At 51.5% G+C, this 13,929-nt stretch overlaps 1 protein-coding gene across 2 annotated transcripts in view; it reads left to right on the forward strand.

Moving 5' to 3' along the window:
- The first annotated feature begins 22 nt into the window (after positions 1-22).
- RIMS4 (regulating synaptic membrane exocytosis 4) overlaps positions 23-13,929 on the forward strand; it is a 63,973-nt gene continuing 50,066 nt past the window's right edge. For both annotated transcript variants that reach the window (XM_040446964.1, XM_040446965.1), the window contains exon 1: positions 23-180. In XM_040446964.1, coding sequence (XP_040302898.1) covers positions 84-180 — 97 coding nt within the window. In that variant the 5' untranslated portion in view covers positions 23-83. The remainder of the gene's footprint in view (positions 181-13,929) is intronic.

Here is a 13,929-nt window from a genome sequence, read left to right on the forward strand (position 1 = left end):
TTAAGAATGGGGCGGCCAAGCTGCCCAAGCCGCCCGCCGCCGCCGCCGCCGCCGCGGCCGAGGCTCCGGGCGCCGGCGCCGGCATGGAGCGCTCGCAGAGCCGCCTCAGCCTGTCCGCCTCCTTCGAGGCGCTCGCCATCTACTTCCCGTGCATGAACTCCTTCGACGACGAGGACGCGGGTAAGCGCGCCGCCCGCCCCCGATCCCCGGGGCGGTGTGGGGGCGGAGGTGGTCCCGGGAGCCGGGGCCGGAGGCCCCCTGCCCGACCGGGTGCGCCCTAAGAGGGGGCCACTCTCTCCACCCTATTGGCAGTCCCGCTCGGGATACGCCCCCACCCACGAGGCCTCAAGGTCTAGAGCTGCGGTGCCTTCTAGCCTCCAGCCGTCCCCAGGGACCCCGAGCTCCTCTGCATTCACCCCTTTCCCGCAGGTGGGCCCGTGGGGTCGCCCGGACCAGCTCTCTTTACTCACCCGAGCCTGCCGGGTGCCCCCTGTCTTGTCCCTGGATCCGACCTGCCGCCCTCCCTGAGCCTCCCGCCTGTGGTGCCCACTCCTCGAGCCCCGGGGCTTTGGCAGCCTCACCCCTGGGGCTCTGACGCGCCCCCCGCCGTTGGAGGTGGCGCGCAGACCTTACTTCTCCATCTTTGTCTTGCCTGCATCCAGAGGCTCCCTGGCCAAGACCCCCGCCCTGCGCCCAAGGCCTTGAGCGTCCCCATTTGTCTCTCCTCTTCTTCCCCCAGAAGCTGGGGCTCCGGACTCCTGGTTCCTATCAGACTGGGGCGGGCCGCGGGAAGACTGGCCGGGTGCGGCCTTTCCTCCCCGCTCGTCCTGGAAGGAGACGTAGGGCGGCGCCAACTCCTCACCTGCGCACCCTCCGGAGTGTGCCCGGCCCCTGGGTGCTCTTGTCCCTGGAGTAGCCCCTTTGGGTGGGCTGAACCCGGTCACCATCCGGCGGCCCGAACCTCGCGCTCCCGGGCCTGCGCGCAGCCTCAGCCAGAGCCCGAGGGGCGGGGAAATGTAGGGAAACCTGCTCTTTGGGGCCCTGGGATCGGGAAGAGGGAACGTGAGGGCTCCGGATCTGTTTCCGCGGTGAAGTAGCGAATCCACCAACAGGTGGGGCAACTAGAGGGCTTGGGTGAGAGTTCCCCAAAGAGTGCCAGATTGGGAGTCAGCATCAGGTTCCAGTCTTGCTTCTCAGCTTGTTAGCTGTGACCTTGGGCAAGTCATGTCACTCCTAGCCTCCATATCCCCATCTGTAAAATGGGATGGCAGTCCCTCAGACACGGGGTGCAGTTAAAAATGTTTTCTGAAAATCTGATGTAACAGAAGCTGAACATCTGAGAGTGAGTTCAGCGAGAGGACAAAAACGAGAGGGGTGTAGGTGGTGGGGAGTAGCAAAATGGTTTCACGGACACTTTTGAGAACCTGATGAAAATATGAACTGTCTCTTCAAAAAATACACATACGAACCATCCTCAAAATTTTGTCTGCAGTGTTAGGGAGTTTATGGGTCCTGCTTAAGACTCCCTGCCTGCAGAGACCCTTGTCTGGTCACCAAGTTATCTGGTGAGACATGGGATGGAGCCGTGGGTAATGGGTGCTCATGTCCTCCTGCTGGAGCAAGAGGCAGGTGGAGAAAAGGTTCTCCAGAAGAATTTGTTGGCCAAGTGAGTGGATGGGGGGGGTGTGTGTGTGAGACAGATTCCCCACAGACCTAGAGTTGGGAGTAGGGTAAATACAGTTACTGCAAAGCCATTGTACAGAATCACCATTTTATGGAAAAAAATAACCGAGGCTCAGAGGGTTAACTTATCCCTTGATGGAGCTGAGGGAGGTCATTATTCTGGCCAGGTAAGGAGGTATGGAGGGGCTGTGCAACACAGTGGCCTCCACTGGAGGAAATCAGGTTAGCATGAGGGCTGGGAGAGGGATCCCCACCAGCAGAAGTGAGATGATGCTTCCACCTTTCACTTAATGGTCAAGGACTCTCCTGAAGTTCAATAGGCTACCTGGTCTCAAGAGGCAGGTTGGGCAGGAGCATGGGTTTGGAGGTGCAGGGACAGGGACAATGGCAGGGACAGTTAGGTTTTTCTCCTAAGTCGTATCCCATGTCATGGGTCAGACGCCTTGGTTATTATTGCTGGTTGCAGGCAAGTTGTTCCGATTTCACTTAAGTCAGAATAGAGTCCTTGATGTTTTAATAGAGATTTTTTTTTTTTTTTTTAAAGATCCTACCTGATGTTTTTTCTAGCAAGTTTCTTCAAATTCTTGTCTTGGACTCGGAAGAGACCTAGAAATCATCCTGTCCAACCCCTTTTGGAGCTCAAGTGGATGAGTGTGTGTGTGTGTGTGTGTGTGTGTGTGTGTGTGTGTGTAACCCAAGGTCATCCAATGAGGTAAGCATAGAGCTGAGACTAAAATCAGGTTTCCTGTTCTCTTTCCAGTAAACTACTAGCCCTCTGTCTGAAAGAGGATTTTTTAAAAAACTAAATCTCACTATGTAGAAAGTGGTTCCCAGGTGAGGAGGCCCCTGGTTTGGGCATCTTGTGCTCATTGTTGGCTCATCTTAAGGGATGCTTTGAGTTTGGGAGGGGGAGGGAGAAAGTCAAGTTTCATTTCTGGAAGACTAATGAGTGTCTGGTAAAAATCGGAAGTAGGAAACATTGTCTTGGTGCTTAATTTCTCTTGTTCTTCTCAAAGTCATTAATTTTCTCCTAAAAAAAGCCTTTTGGATTTATTCTTTTAGAACAGCACCGTGCTGAACTAATTTCTAAAAGCAGTTTGAATAATCTATCACATGCTAGACAGAGACTGCTTCAGTAGGAGGGCTATCAGAACTGGCTTCCCTCTGTCTTCCACTGCCCTGATCCCTCCTCCCCTGGCCCATGAATGCAGGGCTGTCTGATGGCTTAGAGGTGTGTCCCTGATGGCTTCTGGCTCATCTAGGTGCTTCCTCTTCCTTCCATGCTGCTTCCAAATCCTATCGAATGCATCGCGTGTCCATCACCCAGGTTGAGCCAGAGCCATCTTCAGGGTTCACCTGCACCTTCAGCTGGTTTCCTGAGAAACTGTGTGAGGAGAAGTCTATTTCATTAGTCTTAACTGGGCCAGAGTACTTTCCTGCATCGGGCTTGGGAGACTTGGACATTTTGTGAGCATAGGAAGCTGCTCCTTCCTCCCACCCTGTTCTAGCCACCCTAAAGCTTAGGATGCCGGTCATTGTAGATTCCTAGAATTCTTCCCAAGGAGCATCTCTGCCCCAACCTTGCACTCTGAACTCATTTCTTATGCTGCTTTTGTCCCTTTTCCAAAGATGCTGGGGGCTTTAGAGAGACATGGACTGGGGGGCATTTTCCTGTACATATCTTCATTGCTCAGCCTCGCTGGCTCTGGGTTTGTAATTGGGGAGTTAGGTACATGACCTCAGCTTTTTCATCTGAATGAGGGAGAAAGTAATAGTGTGGACTGCATAGGGTCAACAGTTTTTAAATTATTACCTTTTGATAGGCATCCTCCTACACATTTTAAATATTTTAATTCTTTTGTCATAGCAACCCTATAAAATTAACACTTAACATCCCCATTTTCAGATAAGAAAACTGAGGCACAGAGAGTATTTGTTCAAGGTCACTCAGCCAAGGAGTGAGGGAGTTAGGATTTGAACTTGAGCAATCTGACTGAAACATCTGTGCTTTTGATTATTACATTGTTTTTGCCATGCAAAGGGCTTAGTACGGTATCTGGCACCGGGTAGGCTCGCAATACCTGTTAGCTATTATCAAATTATCAAATAAGATTTGTTTCTGAGCATGAATGTAAACTAGCATCTGTGGGATTCTCAAAATGTTAGCTTTCATAATTTTTGTAAGCTAATTTAATTGCATTGTGAAAGCTATTAAGGCAGAGTTGGGCCCTCTTTCTTGGCAGCGGTTTAAAGATGGGGATTTGGGGGACTTGCTTGTGGAACAAGAGGGTGGGGAGCAGTCCAGCTCCCTGTTTCCCTGTTCTTCCTTAACAGTTAATTTTCTTCACATCTATTGTCTTAGCCTTGCTGCGGTGCATTGGGGCACTGCTGGGGAGTAAGGGTATCTCCACTTTACAACAAATACCAAAGGCGGTTGTTAACATCAGTGTCTGGAATTGAGGATGGTGTCCCTGAGTCTGACCAAGTGGTTTCGGCATCCAATTCTCCCTGGCCTGGGAGAAGGGCGGAGAAGCGGGAGCAGCCAGCTCTGATTTGCCCATAGGATGCTTCGATCCAGCACTGGAGAAAGTTGCCATGGCAACACCGGGCCGGCTACCAGTCCCTCGCTTAGCAGTTAGGGCCACATCTCTGGGCTGCAAAGCCCTTCACTGCACCGCCTTCTTCCGCTCAGGCCAAATCTGGTGGGTGGGGCGGCATGGTGGATGGGTCCCACAAACTAGGACCAAAGCCCACTCCCGTTGTTTTTGGAGAGGGGGAAATAGAGCGGTTTGTCTGAGTTTCTTCTCCTGGATTGTGGGGCGGAGATGCCTAGATCCTGCCAGACAGATCCCGGCAGGGGGCGTTAGAGCTCTCATTCTTGCCCTCACCCCAGGCACCTGGAAGGACAGCACTGGACCTCCTTCCCCACCCCCAATCTACTCCATTTGGCAGAGTTTTCTTTCCCAGACCAAGTGCTAACTTTTGTCCTTGAAATTTGACCTGAGCTTTCTCTGAGAAACAAAACGTCCTGCTGTCCCACCCCTTCCCGCTGAGTTGGTGGGTGGGAACACAGTGCTTCAGCCTCAGAGCAGGACTAGGACTGAGTGGATAAGGGGGAAAGGTGAGGGAGAGGCCTTAAAATATCCTTCGGGATCAGGTCCACTTGGGGTGTGAGGCTGAGGTTTTGAAGCCTCCATTCCCACCCTTTTTTCTAGGGCAGGCCACTTTCTGTCCCCCTCAGTCCCCTCCCTCAATTTACCACCAAGTGCTGTAATCTTCTGTATGTTTGGGGAGTTGTGCAGAACTCTTACAGATTTGGGTAACTGAGGCCTGGTAAAGAATTGAACCAATTTTTTCCATGGTTCATGTCACAGGGTGGGGTGAGAGTATGGACCCAAACTACTTTATCTGAGTCAAATTATCCTGAAAGAAGCATCTCAGAAGAGTCGGGTGCATGGGGATTCACTCCTTCCCCCACTACCCAGATCATTGCCCTGCAGAACTGCCTTGATGCCTTGAGAGCTCTTTCCTTAAATCCCTCTCCCTCAGACACCCCCCTTCCCTGTCCCCAAGCAGCCAGACTCGTGGCTCCTGCTTCCTTGAGTTTGCAGTTGCCCGAGGCCTGTCTGGTTCTGTTTGGTGGGAAGCGGGAAGCGGGAAGAAGGGCTCCATCCACCTCGGCTCCCTCTGCAGGTGGCGCTCTGCCTCCCTCCCCACCCGTCCTCCAGGCAGGCTGAGTGAGGGCGGGGCGGAGGTGTGGAGGAGAGCAGGAGTGTGAGAGCGCCTCCGTGTCAGCTGACCTCTCCAGGCTCTGGGCCTTTTACTTTGCCTCCTCTACCGTCTTTTCATTTTGGCTTTGACAACCATCGCTTCAGCGTTTCTTTTAAGAATTGTTGGAGAGGTGCCAGTCTGGGCGATGTGCTCAAAAGGGTGCAAACACGTCCTGCGCTGTATGTAACTTGTGCCCCCCTCCCTGTTCCAGGGCTACTTGCAATCTCCCTGTCTTACTGTCACCCCCTTCTTACTGTCAGATCTCCAGGGCGCCCCCCGCCCCCCGCCAGTCACCTGGAGAGACCACATTGCAATCCACTGTCTCCCCTACCAGTTACTCCATGGGGCTAGCATTGGACTCCACTATGGCTCTGGGGCCTCAGGCAGGTCCTTTAACCTTCCTGAGCCTCGGTTTCTGATTCTGGAAAAAGGGTTAAATATCCTGTCTAGCATCTCTTAGGGTTATAAAAATAAAATGATTGAAAGTCTTGCTTGGCTGTGCTCCGTGCTTTCCCTGATCTTACCGAATTCTATAGCAACCAGAAGGGTAGCTACTGTTACAGATGTACCCATTTTGCTGATGGGGAAAAGCCAAGCGGCTTAGAGTAGTTTAATGACTTTCTTGGGTTGCACAGTGGTGATTCACAAACTGAGATGTGTTTGACTCCAGAGGCCACCCTCTGCCTCTTGGCATGAAATGAGATTCCAGGTGGGAGAGGGCTGTGTATGCCCTGGGGGCTGTGCTCGTGCTAACAAAACAGCAAGTGACAGAGGCTGGGGTGTGGAGTCCTGTTCGGATTCAGATATGCCCCTCCAGCATCTGCCATTCCACCCCAGTCCACTGGATTGCCTTTCTGGCCATCATTTCCTGGATGATCCCCATCACGGGGCTGTGCCTGGCCTCCTTGAAGAATCCAGTTGTCTGCCCTGGCCCTGGGGGCCGAGCCGTCACCTGCCTCTCCAGACCGATGTAGGCCAGTGCTGGATTATATTTAACGCTGTGCTATTTCTACTTGACAGCTCTAGAGCGCCATCCCCCCTCCCCTTTCTTCTTCCTCCCTCCTCCCTTTCTGATTCACTCGGAAACTGACGTGGCTGATGTCAGTGCCTTATTCTTAGCCCCCGTAATTGTAACTGCATTTAGCAGTGCGCACTTCATTAACAGTTTCTGCGATGGGGGAGTGAGGCGACTGCGTGCCTGGGTAGGGACCTGGTGGGGGTGAGGAGGGGGCAGCTGCTGCAGGACCCCGGCCAGCTGCTGCTTCTGGATGGACCAGCTGGGTGGCTTCTAGGCCTGGCCTCCCAAGATTGGCACTCTTAGAAGGGACCTTGGAGAGCATCTAGTCCTTCCCTCATTAGGCAGGGAAGGAAACTGAGGCTCAGAGAGGCAGAATGGCTTGCCAGAGTCACATGTTCCAGATCCAGGGCTCTGGCCTCTGAGTCCAGGTTTTCTTCTTTGGCATTTACTTATTCAACTAATATTTAACTAGCTGCTCAGTGCCAAACAGTATTCTAAGTGCTGAGGACCTATGAGGGAACAAGGCAGACATGGTTTCTGCTCTCATGGAGTTATGTTCTGGGGTGGGGGAAACAGACAATAAACAGGAAGCAAGTAAAATATAAGTAATTTCAGATTCTGTTCAGTGAAATGAAAATAAAACTGATGGGATAGAAGATAACAATAAGTAAGGTAGTCAGGGAAGACTCACTGAGGAAGTGACATTTGAGTTGAGGCCTAAATGATGAAGAGCCAGCAGTGGGAATCTGAGAGCGTAGAGTGATCTAGGCAGAGACAACCACTGGTGCAAAGGCCCTGAGGTCAATGTGAGCTTGGGTGTTTATGGAACAAAAAGTGTGGTTTCATAGAATGGATGAGGGGACACAAGGTCAGAGAAGTAAGCTGGGGGCAGATCGCTCAACCTTGCAGACAGTAAAGAGTATCAGGTGGGGAAACCGGGTCCAGAGGGGGAAGCGAAAAGGCCCTCCATCTGTGTAAAGTCAGAGAGAGAAGCCAAGAACTCATGCCTCCTGAATCCCTGCCCATTTTATTCCTTAGACATAGGTGGCTGTGCCTTTAAATGCATCGTGTGGCTTCGTTTCACATTGTAGCTGGAGGGCACTGTGGAGTCTGGGCAGGGCTCCTGCTCCGCCCTCCCTTGCATGCCCACCTCCCCTCCTTGAGTCTTACCTGACCCAGCTTCATAGCTCCTCAGGCTGATGTCGCTGTGAAAGACCCCAGGGAGCTTCTGTTTTGCGACAGAGAGAACGTGGCTTTGGAATCCAACAGACCTGAATTTTCATCCTGCTTCTGCCACTTCTAAATTGTGTGACTTTGGGCAAGTGGCTTCAGCTCTCTAGGGCTCCATTTCCTCATCTGTACAATGGGGGGATAGTAAGTTCTTCAAAGGGTTATCAGGAGGAATAAGTGGTGCGGTGCCCAGGATGCACCTAGTCCAGAATGGGCATGTGGAATGAAGGTTTCCTCGGTTATAGGGATGAATGAGATCGTGTGTTCCATGCTGAGCGCATCGTAGATGCTCTCTTGTGGCTATTCCTGTCCGTTTCAGTGGGTCACAGTCACCTAAGGGGCTTGTTAAAACTCAGATTGCTGGGTGCCACCCCAGCGTGTCTCATTCAGCCTGGAGGAGAAGCTGAGACTCTTCATTTCTACCAAGTTCCCAGATGATGCTGATACCAATGCTGCCAGTCCAGGGACCCTGCCTTGGGAACTACTGGGTTAGAGAAAAAAGCTGGAGAGAAATGAAGGGTTCTTAACATAGGATGTCTCCTGGCTACCTGTGTCTTAGATGCTGGGACATTGGGTACCAAATTCAGTAGCTGGGAATAGTCTTCGGGCGTTCCTGTCTCCAGCACATGGTCTCAGATCAAATGAGCCTCAGATGCTGCCCTGCTTTGTACCGGTTTAACGTGTGGGACCCCATAAATCCTTTTGGAAGTCATCTGTATAAATGATAAATGAGTCAATGTGAATAACACATTGGGCCTTAATATCCTTTTGTGGGATATTGGATTCAGTTCTGGGGATTCTGAGGGGTTCAAGTCTAGTGCCTTTACCAGAGGGAACAGGACACAGTCCCTTTCCTGAATTGGAGAAAGGCAGGGCTATGTCTTAAAACCGGCAGGTTCATTTGAGGACAAGCCTCTGCTGGGAAAAAGTAAATCAAAGGAATCATCGATGTTGAGGGGCAAAATGCTGGGAAATGCTACCAAGGGAATTTACTGAGTCAGTTAATTTAGATGTGTCTAAGAAAAGGGTCTCTGGTAATTTTCTAAGGAAGGTTGAGATTTAGCTCAGGTTGGAGGTAGTGGGGGACAAACCTTATGATGTGATAAGATTCCCACCCAGTTCCATAAAACTCGGAGTCTGAAGACCAAGGCATTTACAAATAGTTTCCAGATGGGACTCGTCTGAAACTGATGGGAAGGAGTCTCCGGGAGAGGGGGGCTCAGGGACGGAAAGGAGGACGGGCTTTGGCTTTGAGTCTCTGCCATGTACCAGCTGTGTCTCTTGACTACGATATGTAACTCTTATGTGCAGCCTCATCTTTTGCAAAATGGAGTGAATAACTCCTACCTTGTGAGACTTAGAGGTAACCTACGTACTACCCATAGGGCATCCGGGAGATGGAAGCTACTGCCTTTCCAGCTACGGTAGACTGCCTGGGTGCAGGACGGGCGGGTTGGGGGGGGGGGGGGGGGGCTTCACACCCGGGGTCTGGACTCGTGGCTCTGCTCTGGTTTGCCGGCGTTCGCTGTGTGCTGAGTGGAGCCCAAGAGGCTGCACGAGGAATCAGGGAAGAGGTCTCCGTTCAGCTGCTGAATTTCAGCATCTTCTACAACCACTTCCCTTTGTCTTTTGGGCCTCAGAATGCCCATCTGCAGAAGGAGGGTCTCTTTAGGCACAACCAGAGTCTTCCAGAAAACAGAGGACACTTGTCCAGATCCTCCCACCCCCCATCTCCTCCTTTGCATTCCGACCCTGCTCAGCCCCTCTGTGGTCATTTTTATCCCCAGAGTATCCCACCTGGCACCATTTCTCACTAGCTGGTCCTTGGCTGATTGGTCATTGAATAATTTTGAAAAGATTAAGTGCTATTTGGAGTAGGCAATAAATGCAGATGGTGCGGCATTAAAAATTTTTTTTGTTTATTTTTCAGAGACATAGAGAGAGAGAGAGAGAGAGAGTCAGTGCTGGAGGGGCAGAGAGAGGCAGAAAAAGAATCGCAAGCAGGCTCTGAGCTGTCCGCACAGAGCCCGATGTGGGACTCAAACTCACAAATCGTGTGATCTTGACATGAGCCGAAACCGAGTCAGCCGCTTAACTGACTGAGCCACCCAAGCGCCCCTAGATGGTGCAGCATTTTAAAAGCACGCAAAGTATCCAATGAAAACTGTCCTGGATGCCTCCATCTTCTGACTCTCCTGCCCCGTCCCCAGGACAAACACTGTTTCCAGCTCTTTCTGCTGTTACCGATGATACGTTACAGTGAAAAAGCCAGACCTCACCAATGACACCCAAGGAAGCATCCGTCTCCTTCCCACCTCAGCCACCCAGTCCTACTCCTAATACCATTGCAGTCTTTTAGGCTGCCAGCTTCTTCTTTATTTTCCAGTTAGCAGATTCTTTTCTTTTTTTAAATGTTTATTTATTTTTGAGAGAGAGACACACACAGAGCACAAGCTGGGGGGGGGGGGGGGGGGGGGGAGAGAGAGGGAGACACAGAATCTGAGGCAGGATCCAGGCTCTGAACTGTCTGCACAGAGCCTGAAGTGGGGCTCAAACTCACAAACCGTGAGATCGTGACCTCAGCTGAAGTCAGACGCTTAACCGACTGAGCCACCCAGGCGCCCCATCCAGTTAGCGGATTCTTATTAAGCACTTATGGTGGTGGTTAGCTCTGCGTCAGGCACTGTGAAGGTTTGAGAGTAGTCAGACTAGGCAGTGTAGCTTGGTGGGGTTTATGATGCAGACTCTGCAGCCAGATGGCCTGGGTTTGAATACTGGCTTTGCTGCTTATTGGCTGTGTGACCTTGAGCAAGTTACTTAACTTCTCTGAGCCTCAGTTTCCTTAACCATAAAAGGGGTTAATAATAGCTCCTCCCTTCTCTGAAGGTATGATGAGGATCAAATGAGTATTTGTAAAGTGCTTTGTAGAGAGCCCACACACAGCAAAAGTGTGTCAAGAGTGTAAGCTATTACTATCTTGGAGCCTCCAAGCTGGGAGTCTCTCTGAGGTCATCTGCTCGTCTTCATTGAGGCCCAGAGAAGGATCGCCTGGTTTGGCCAAAGCCTCACAGCAGGTCTGTGGCAAAGCCAGGAATAGAGCTGATGTTTTTGGATTCCTAGCCAGGGCCTTTTCCTCTCCTGTGAGGTGCCCCAAGTGGCCACTGTGGACCCTGTCTGCACCTGAAGCTTTAAGTCCTCACCCTGCATCTCCAACACTCAATGTCCCTGGGAATTGCTGCCTGGAGTTGCCTGGGGAGTGGGTGGGAGGATGTGTCACTAATTGGGGCCTGTAATGGAAATTAATTAGTTCCTCAGCAAATGTCTCAAGAAACATCTTTCATCTGCCTGGGCCCAACATCAAGACTGAACCAGGCGCCTCTGGGCCCCAGGCCAGGACCAACCCATCCCAAGCCATCTGGCCCCCGGAACCTGCCGCTTCTGCCCAGCCTCTGTTGGGTGTGCTCAGTTCTGGGAGAGGGACCCCCACACCGGGAAGTTTGGCCCTGTTGGGAATCAGGTGGGTGCCACTAGCTCCAGAGAAACAAACATGCGGAGTGTTCTTAGGCTCCTCCCAGGAGTCTTCAAGTTGAAAAGAATGCAGGAGAGGGAAGAGCTCTTCCTTCCTATTGCTGAGCCTGAGACTTGGGCTCTTGTGCAGGTGATGTGCTGTGCAGTCCTTTCAGGGGAGGCCTATAAGAGGGATGCACAGTGGGCAGGAAAAGAGGCAGCTAGAGGTGGGCACTCAGCTGTGGGCTAGCCTCAGCCTGATTTGCAGGAAGCTCTAGGGAGCAGGTGGCATTGCAGAGTTGACCGGCCTCCTGCACTCCCATATCAGTCGGTCATTGGCTGTGGGCAGTCCCCAAAGGTCAGAACATAACTCTTGGGGCAAGGCAGCTCCCATTAGCTAAGGGCAGTTCTCCAGAGAAGGGGCAGCTGTGAGCCAGGACCTGCATCTATTCACAGCAGCTATGGGATGGCTGTCCTGCTTGGTGAAGGCGATCTGGCTAGGCTGGATCCCCCCGCTGACCATCTGGAAACTTCTGGCTGAGCAGTGTCCACCCCTAATTCAGGTCACCCTCTCCACAGCCCCACAAGGTGTGTACGATGATCATGGTAGGTGGGCTGGAACAATCAAGGATCTGGATGGACTCTTGACTTGGCCACGGTCACACAGCTAGTGAAGGGTAGGACAGGGCTTCAAATCCAGGTCTGCCCCCAACACTTACGGTCTTTTCCAACATTCTGTACTGCATTTCATTTTTTTCATGAATGTATTTGTATGTTTCATGCTTCTTAGTGGACTTCTAAGTGCCTCTCTGAAGGGTGTCTGTCTTGATGTTCAAGCCCTTTGGGTCTGACAGAACATTTTTGCCTGTTTTTTTTTTTTTTTTTTTATTTTTTTTTTTTAACGTTTATTTATTTTTGGGACAGAGAGAGACAGAGCATGAACGGGCGAGGGGCAGAGAGAGAGGGAGACACAGAATCGGAAACAGGCTCCAGGCTCTGAGCCATCAGCCCAGAGCCCGACGCGGGGCTCGAACTCACGGACTGTGAGATCGTGACCTGGTTGAAGTCGGACGCTAAACCGACTGCGCCACCCAGGCGCCCCAATTTTTGCCTGTTTGAATTCACCTGATCCTCTTGGAAAATTGACCCTGTTTCCAGAGAGGTGGGCAAAGGCCCCAATAGGCTGCCTGAAGAGAAGGGTTAAGGGATAGCTGATTTGTCATGGAATGAGCCCTGGATTTGAGACCCCATTTCTGCCAGTTTGCCAATTGAATGACCATGGGCTCCTCTTTGAGCCTTGCTTTCCTCTTTGGATGAACAAGTCCATGGCTGTAAGCCACAGGTAACCCTGAAGGTATTCTAATAATACTGCACATAGCAAGGACTTGGCAAGGTTTTGACTGGGGTGGGGGTGGGGAGTTCAAAACCAGAGCTGACCTCTGCAGTGTGTGTGCAGGGAATAGTCTCAAATTAAGGCCTGCAAATGGGCACAGTGACACCCTGCTGTCCAGGTTTGGGTTCCCCCAGAAGCAGTTCCTGAAACAAGGCTTTGAATAAGTATTAGGATGGACCACATGAAATTGCCATTTTTAGGAGTCAAACAGTCGCGTAGCAATTGTACACAGTTTGTGTGGTTCACAGAGGTGATCACTGAAAACTTCAGGAGAGGTGTGAGAGAAAGTGAGTTAGGGAACGAAGTGATATCAGCCCCTGACTGAGGGCAAGCAGGGTTAAATCTTGCTGGGGGCTTCTGGAAGATTGTATAAAGGGACAGACAGTGGTTATTTTAGTCTTTGTGGACCATAAGGTGTCTCTTACCACTGCTGTTACACAGTTGGAGCTCGAAAGCAGCCAGAGAGAATATGTAAATGGATGAGTGAGGCTGTGTTCTAATAAAACTTTATTTACAACAATAAGCAGTGAGCTAATTTAACTCCTGGGTGGTAGTTTGCGGACCCCTGGAGTAGAACAGGCACCCCGGTTATCCCACCCAGGGGTGAGGGAGCTGGGGTGCGTATACAGCAATTCCTGTCAGTCAGTGGTTGAAGGCCGTGGGGGTTGGGCTGGGGAGTATTGCTGTTCTTTCCCACCTGCCACAGGTGGCAGCCCTCCAGCTACAAAGTCTAGTTTCTGGCAACAGGAAGTCAGGCCAGTGGTCACTGACGGTAGTAAAGATCCAGGACAGGGGACCAACAACATCACTTATGCCAGTTTTGGGGGATGGCTGTGTTTGGAAGAGTGTACTGGAAAGAGAATGGCAGAATGAACAGGAAAACACATTTTGGGGGGGGGGGGCAGATTATTTTTTAACTTCTTATTTCCAGGCTTTCCAGCCATTTGTTACTTTTAGGCAAAAACTGTCTCCTCCATTCTTGGCAGTCTAGTTTGCGTTTTCTACCTCCATGCCTCTGCTTCAGCAGTTTCCTTTTCTGGGATGCCTTCCCCCTCCTCCTTCAGGGCTCCAATGCCACCGCCTCCAGGAAGTACACTTCTCTTTTCTCACAGGGAGTTGATCACTCCTCCTGGGCAATCACAGCACTTTTCTCTCTCACAGGCGGTTGCAGAATGTGGTTTCTGTCATTTTCCACTGCCACACCAAGAGCTCCTCCGGATCAAGGACTGTGTGATTCCCTGTCTGTATCCCACCTCAGGGGCATTGATTTGGGAAAGGTGGAGCTGAATCCCAACCCCCCCCCCCCCCATGCTCCCTACCACCTCCA

The sequence above is a fragment of the Herpailurus yagouaroundi genome, unplaced genomic scaffold (genome assembly GCF_014898765.1).
Source record: "Herpailurus yagouaroundi ecotype Mexico unplaced genomic scaffold, PumYag 196, whole genome shotgun sequence".
Lineage (NCBI taxonomy): Eukaryota > Metazoa > Chordata > Mammalia > Carnivora > Felidae > Herpailurus > Herpailurus yagouaroundi.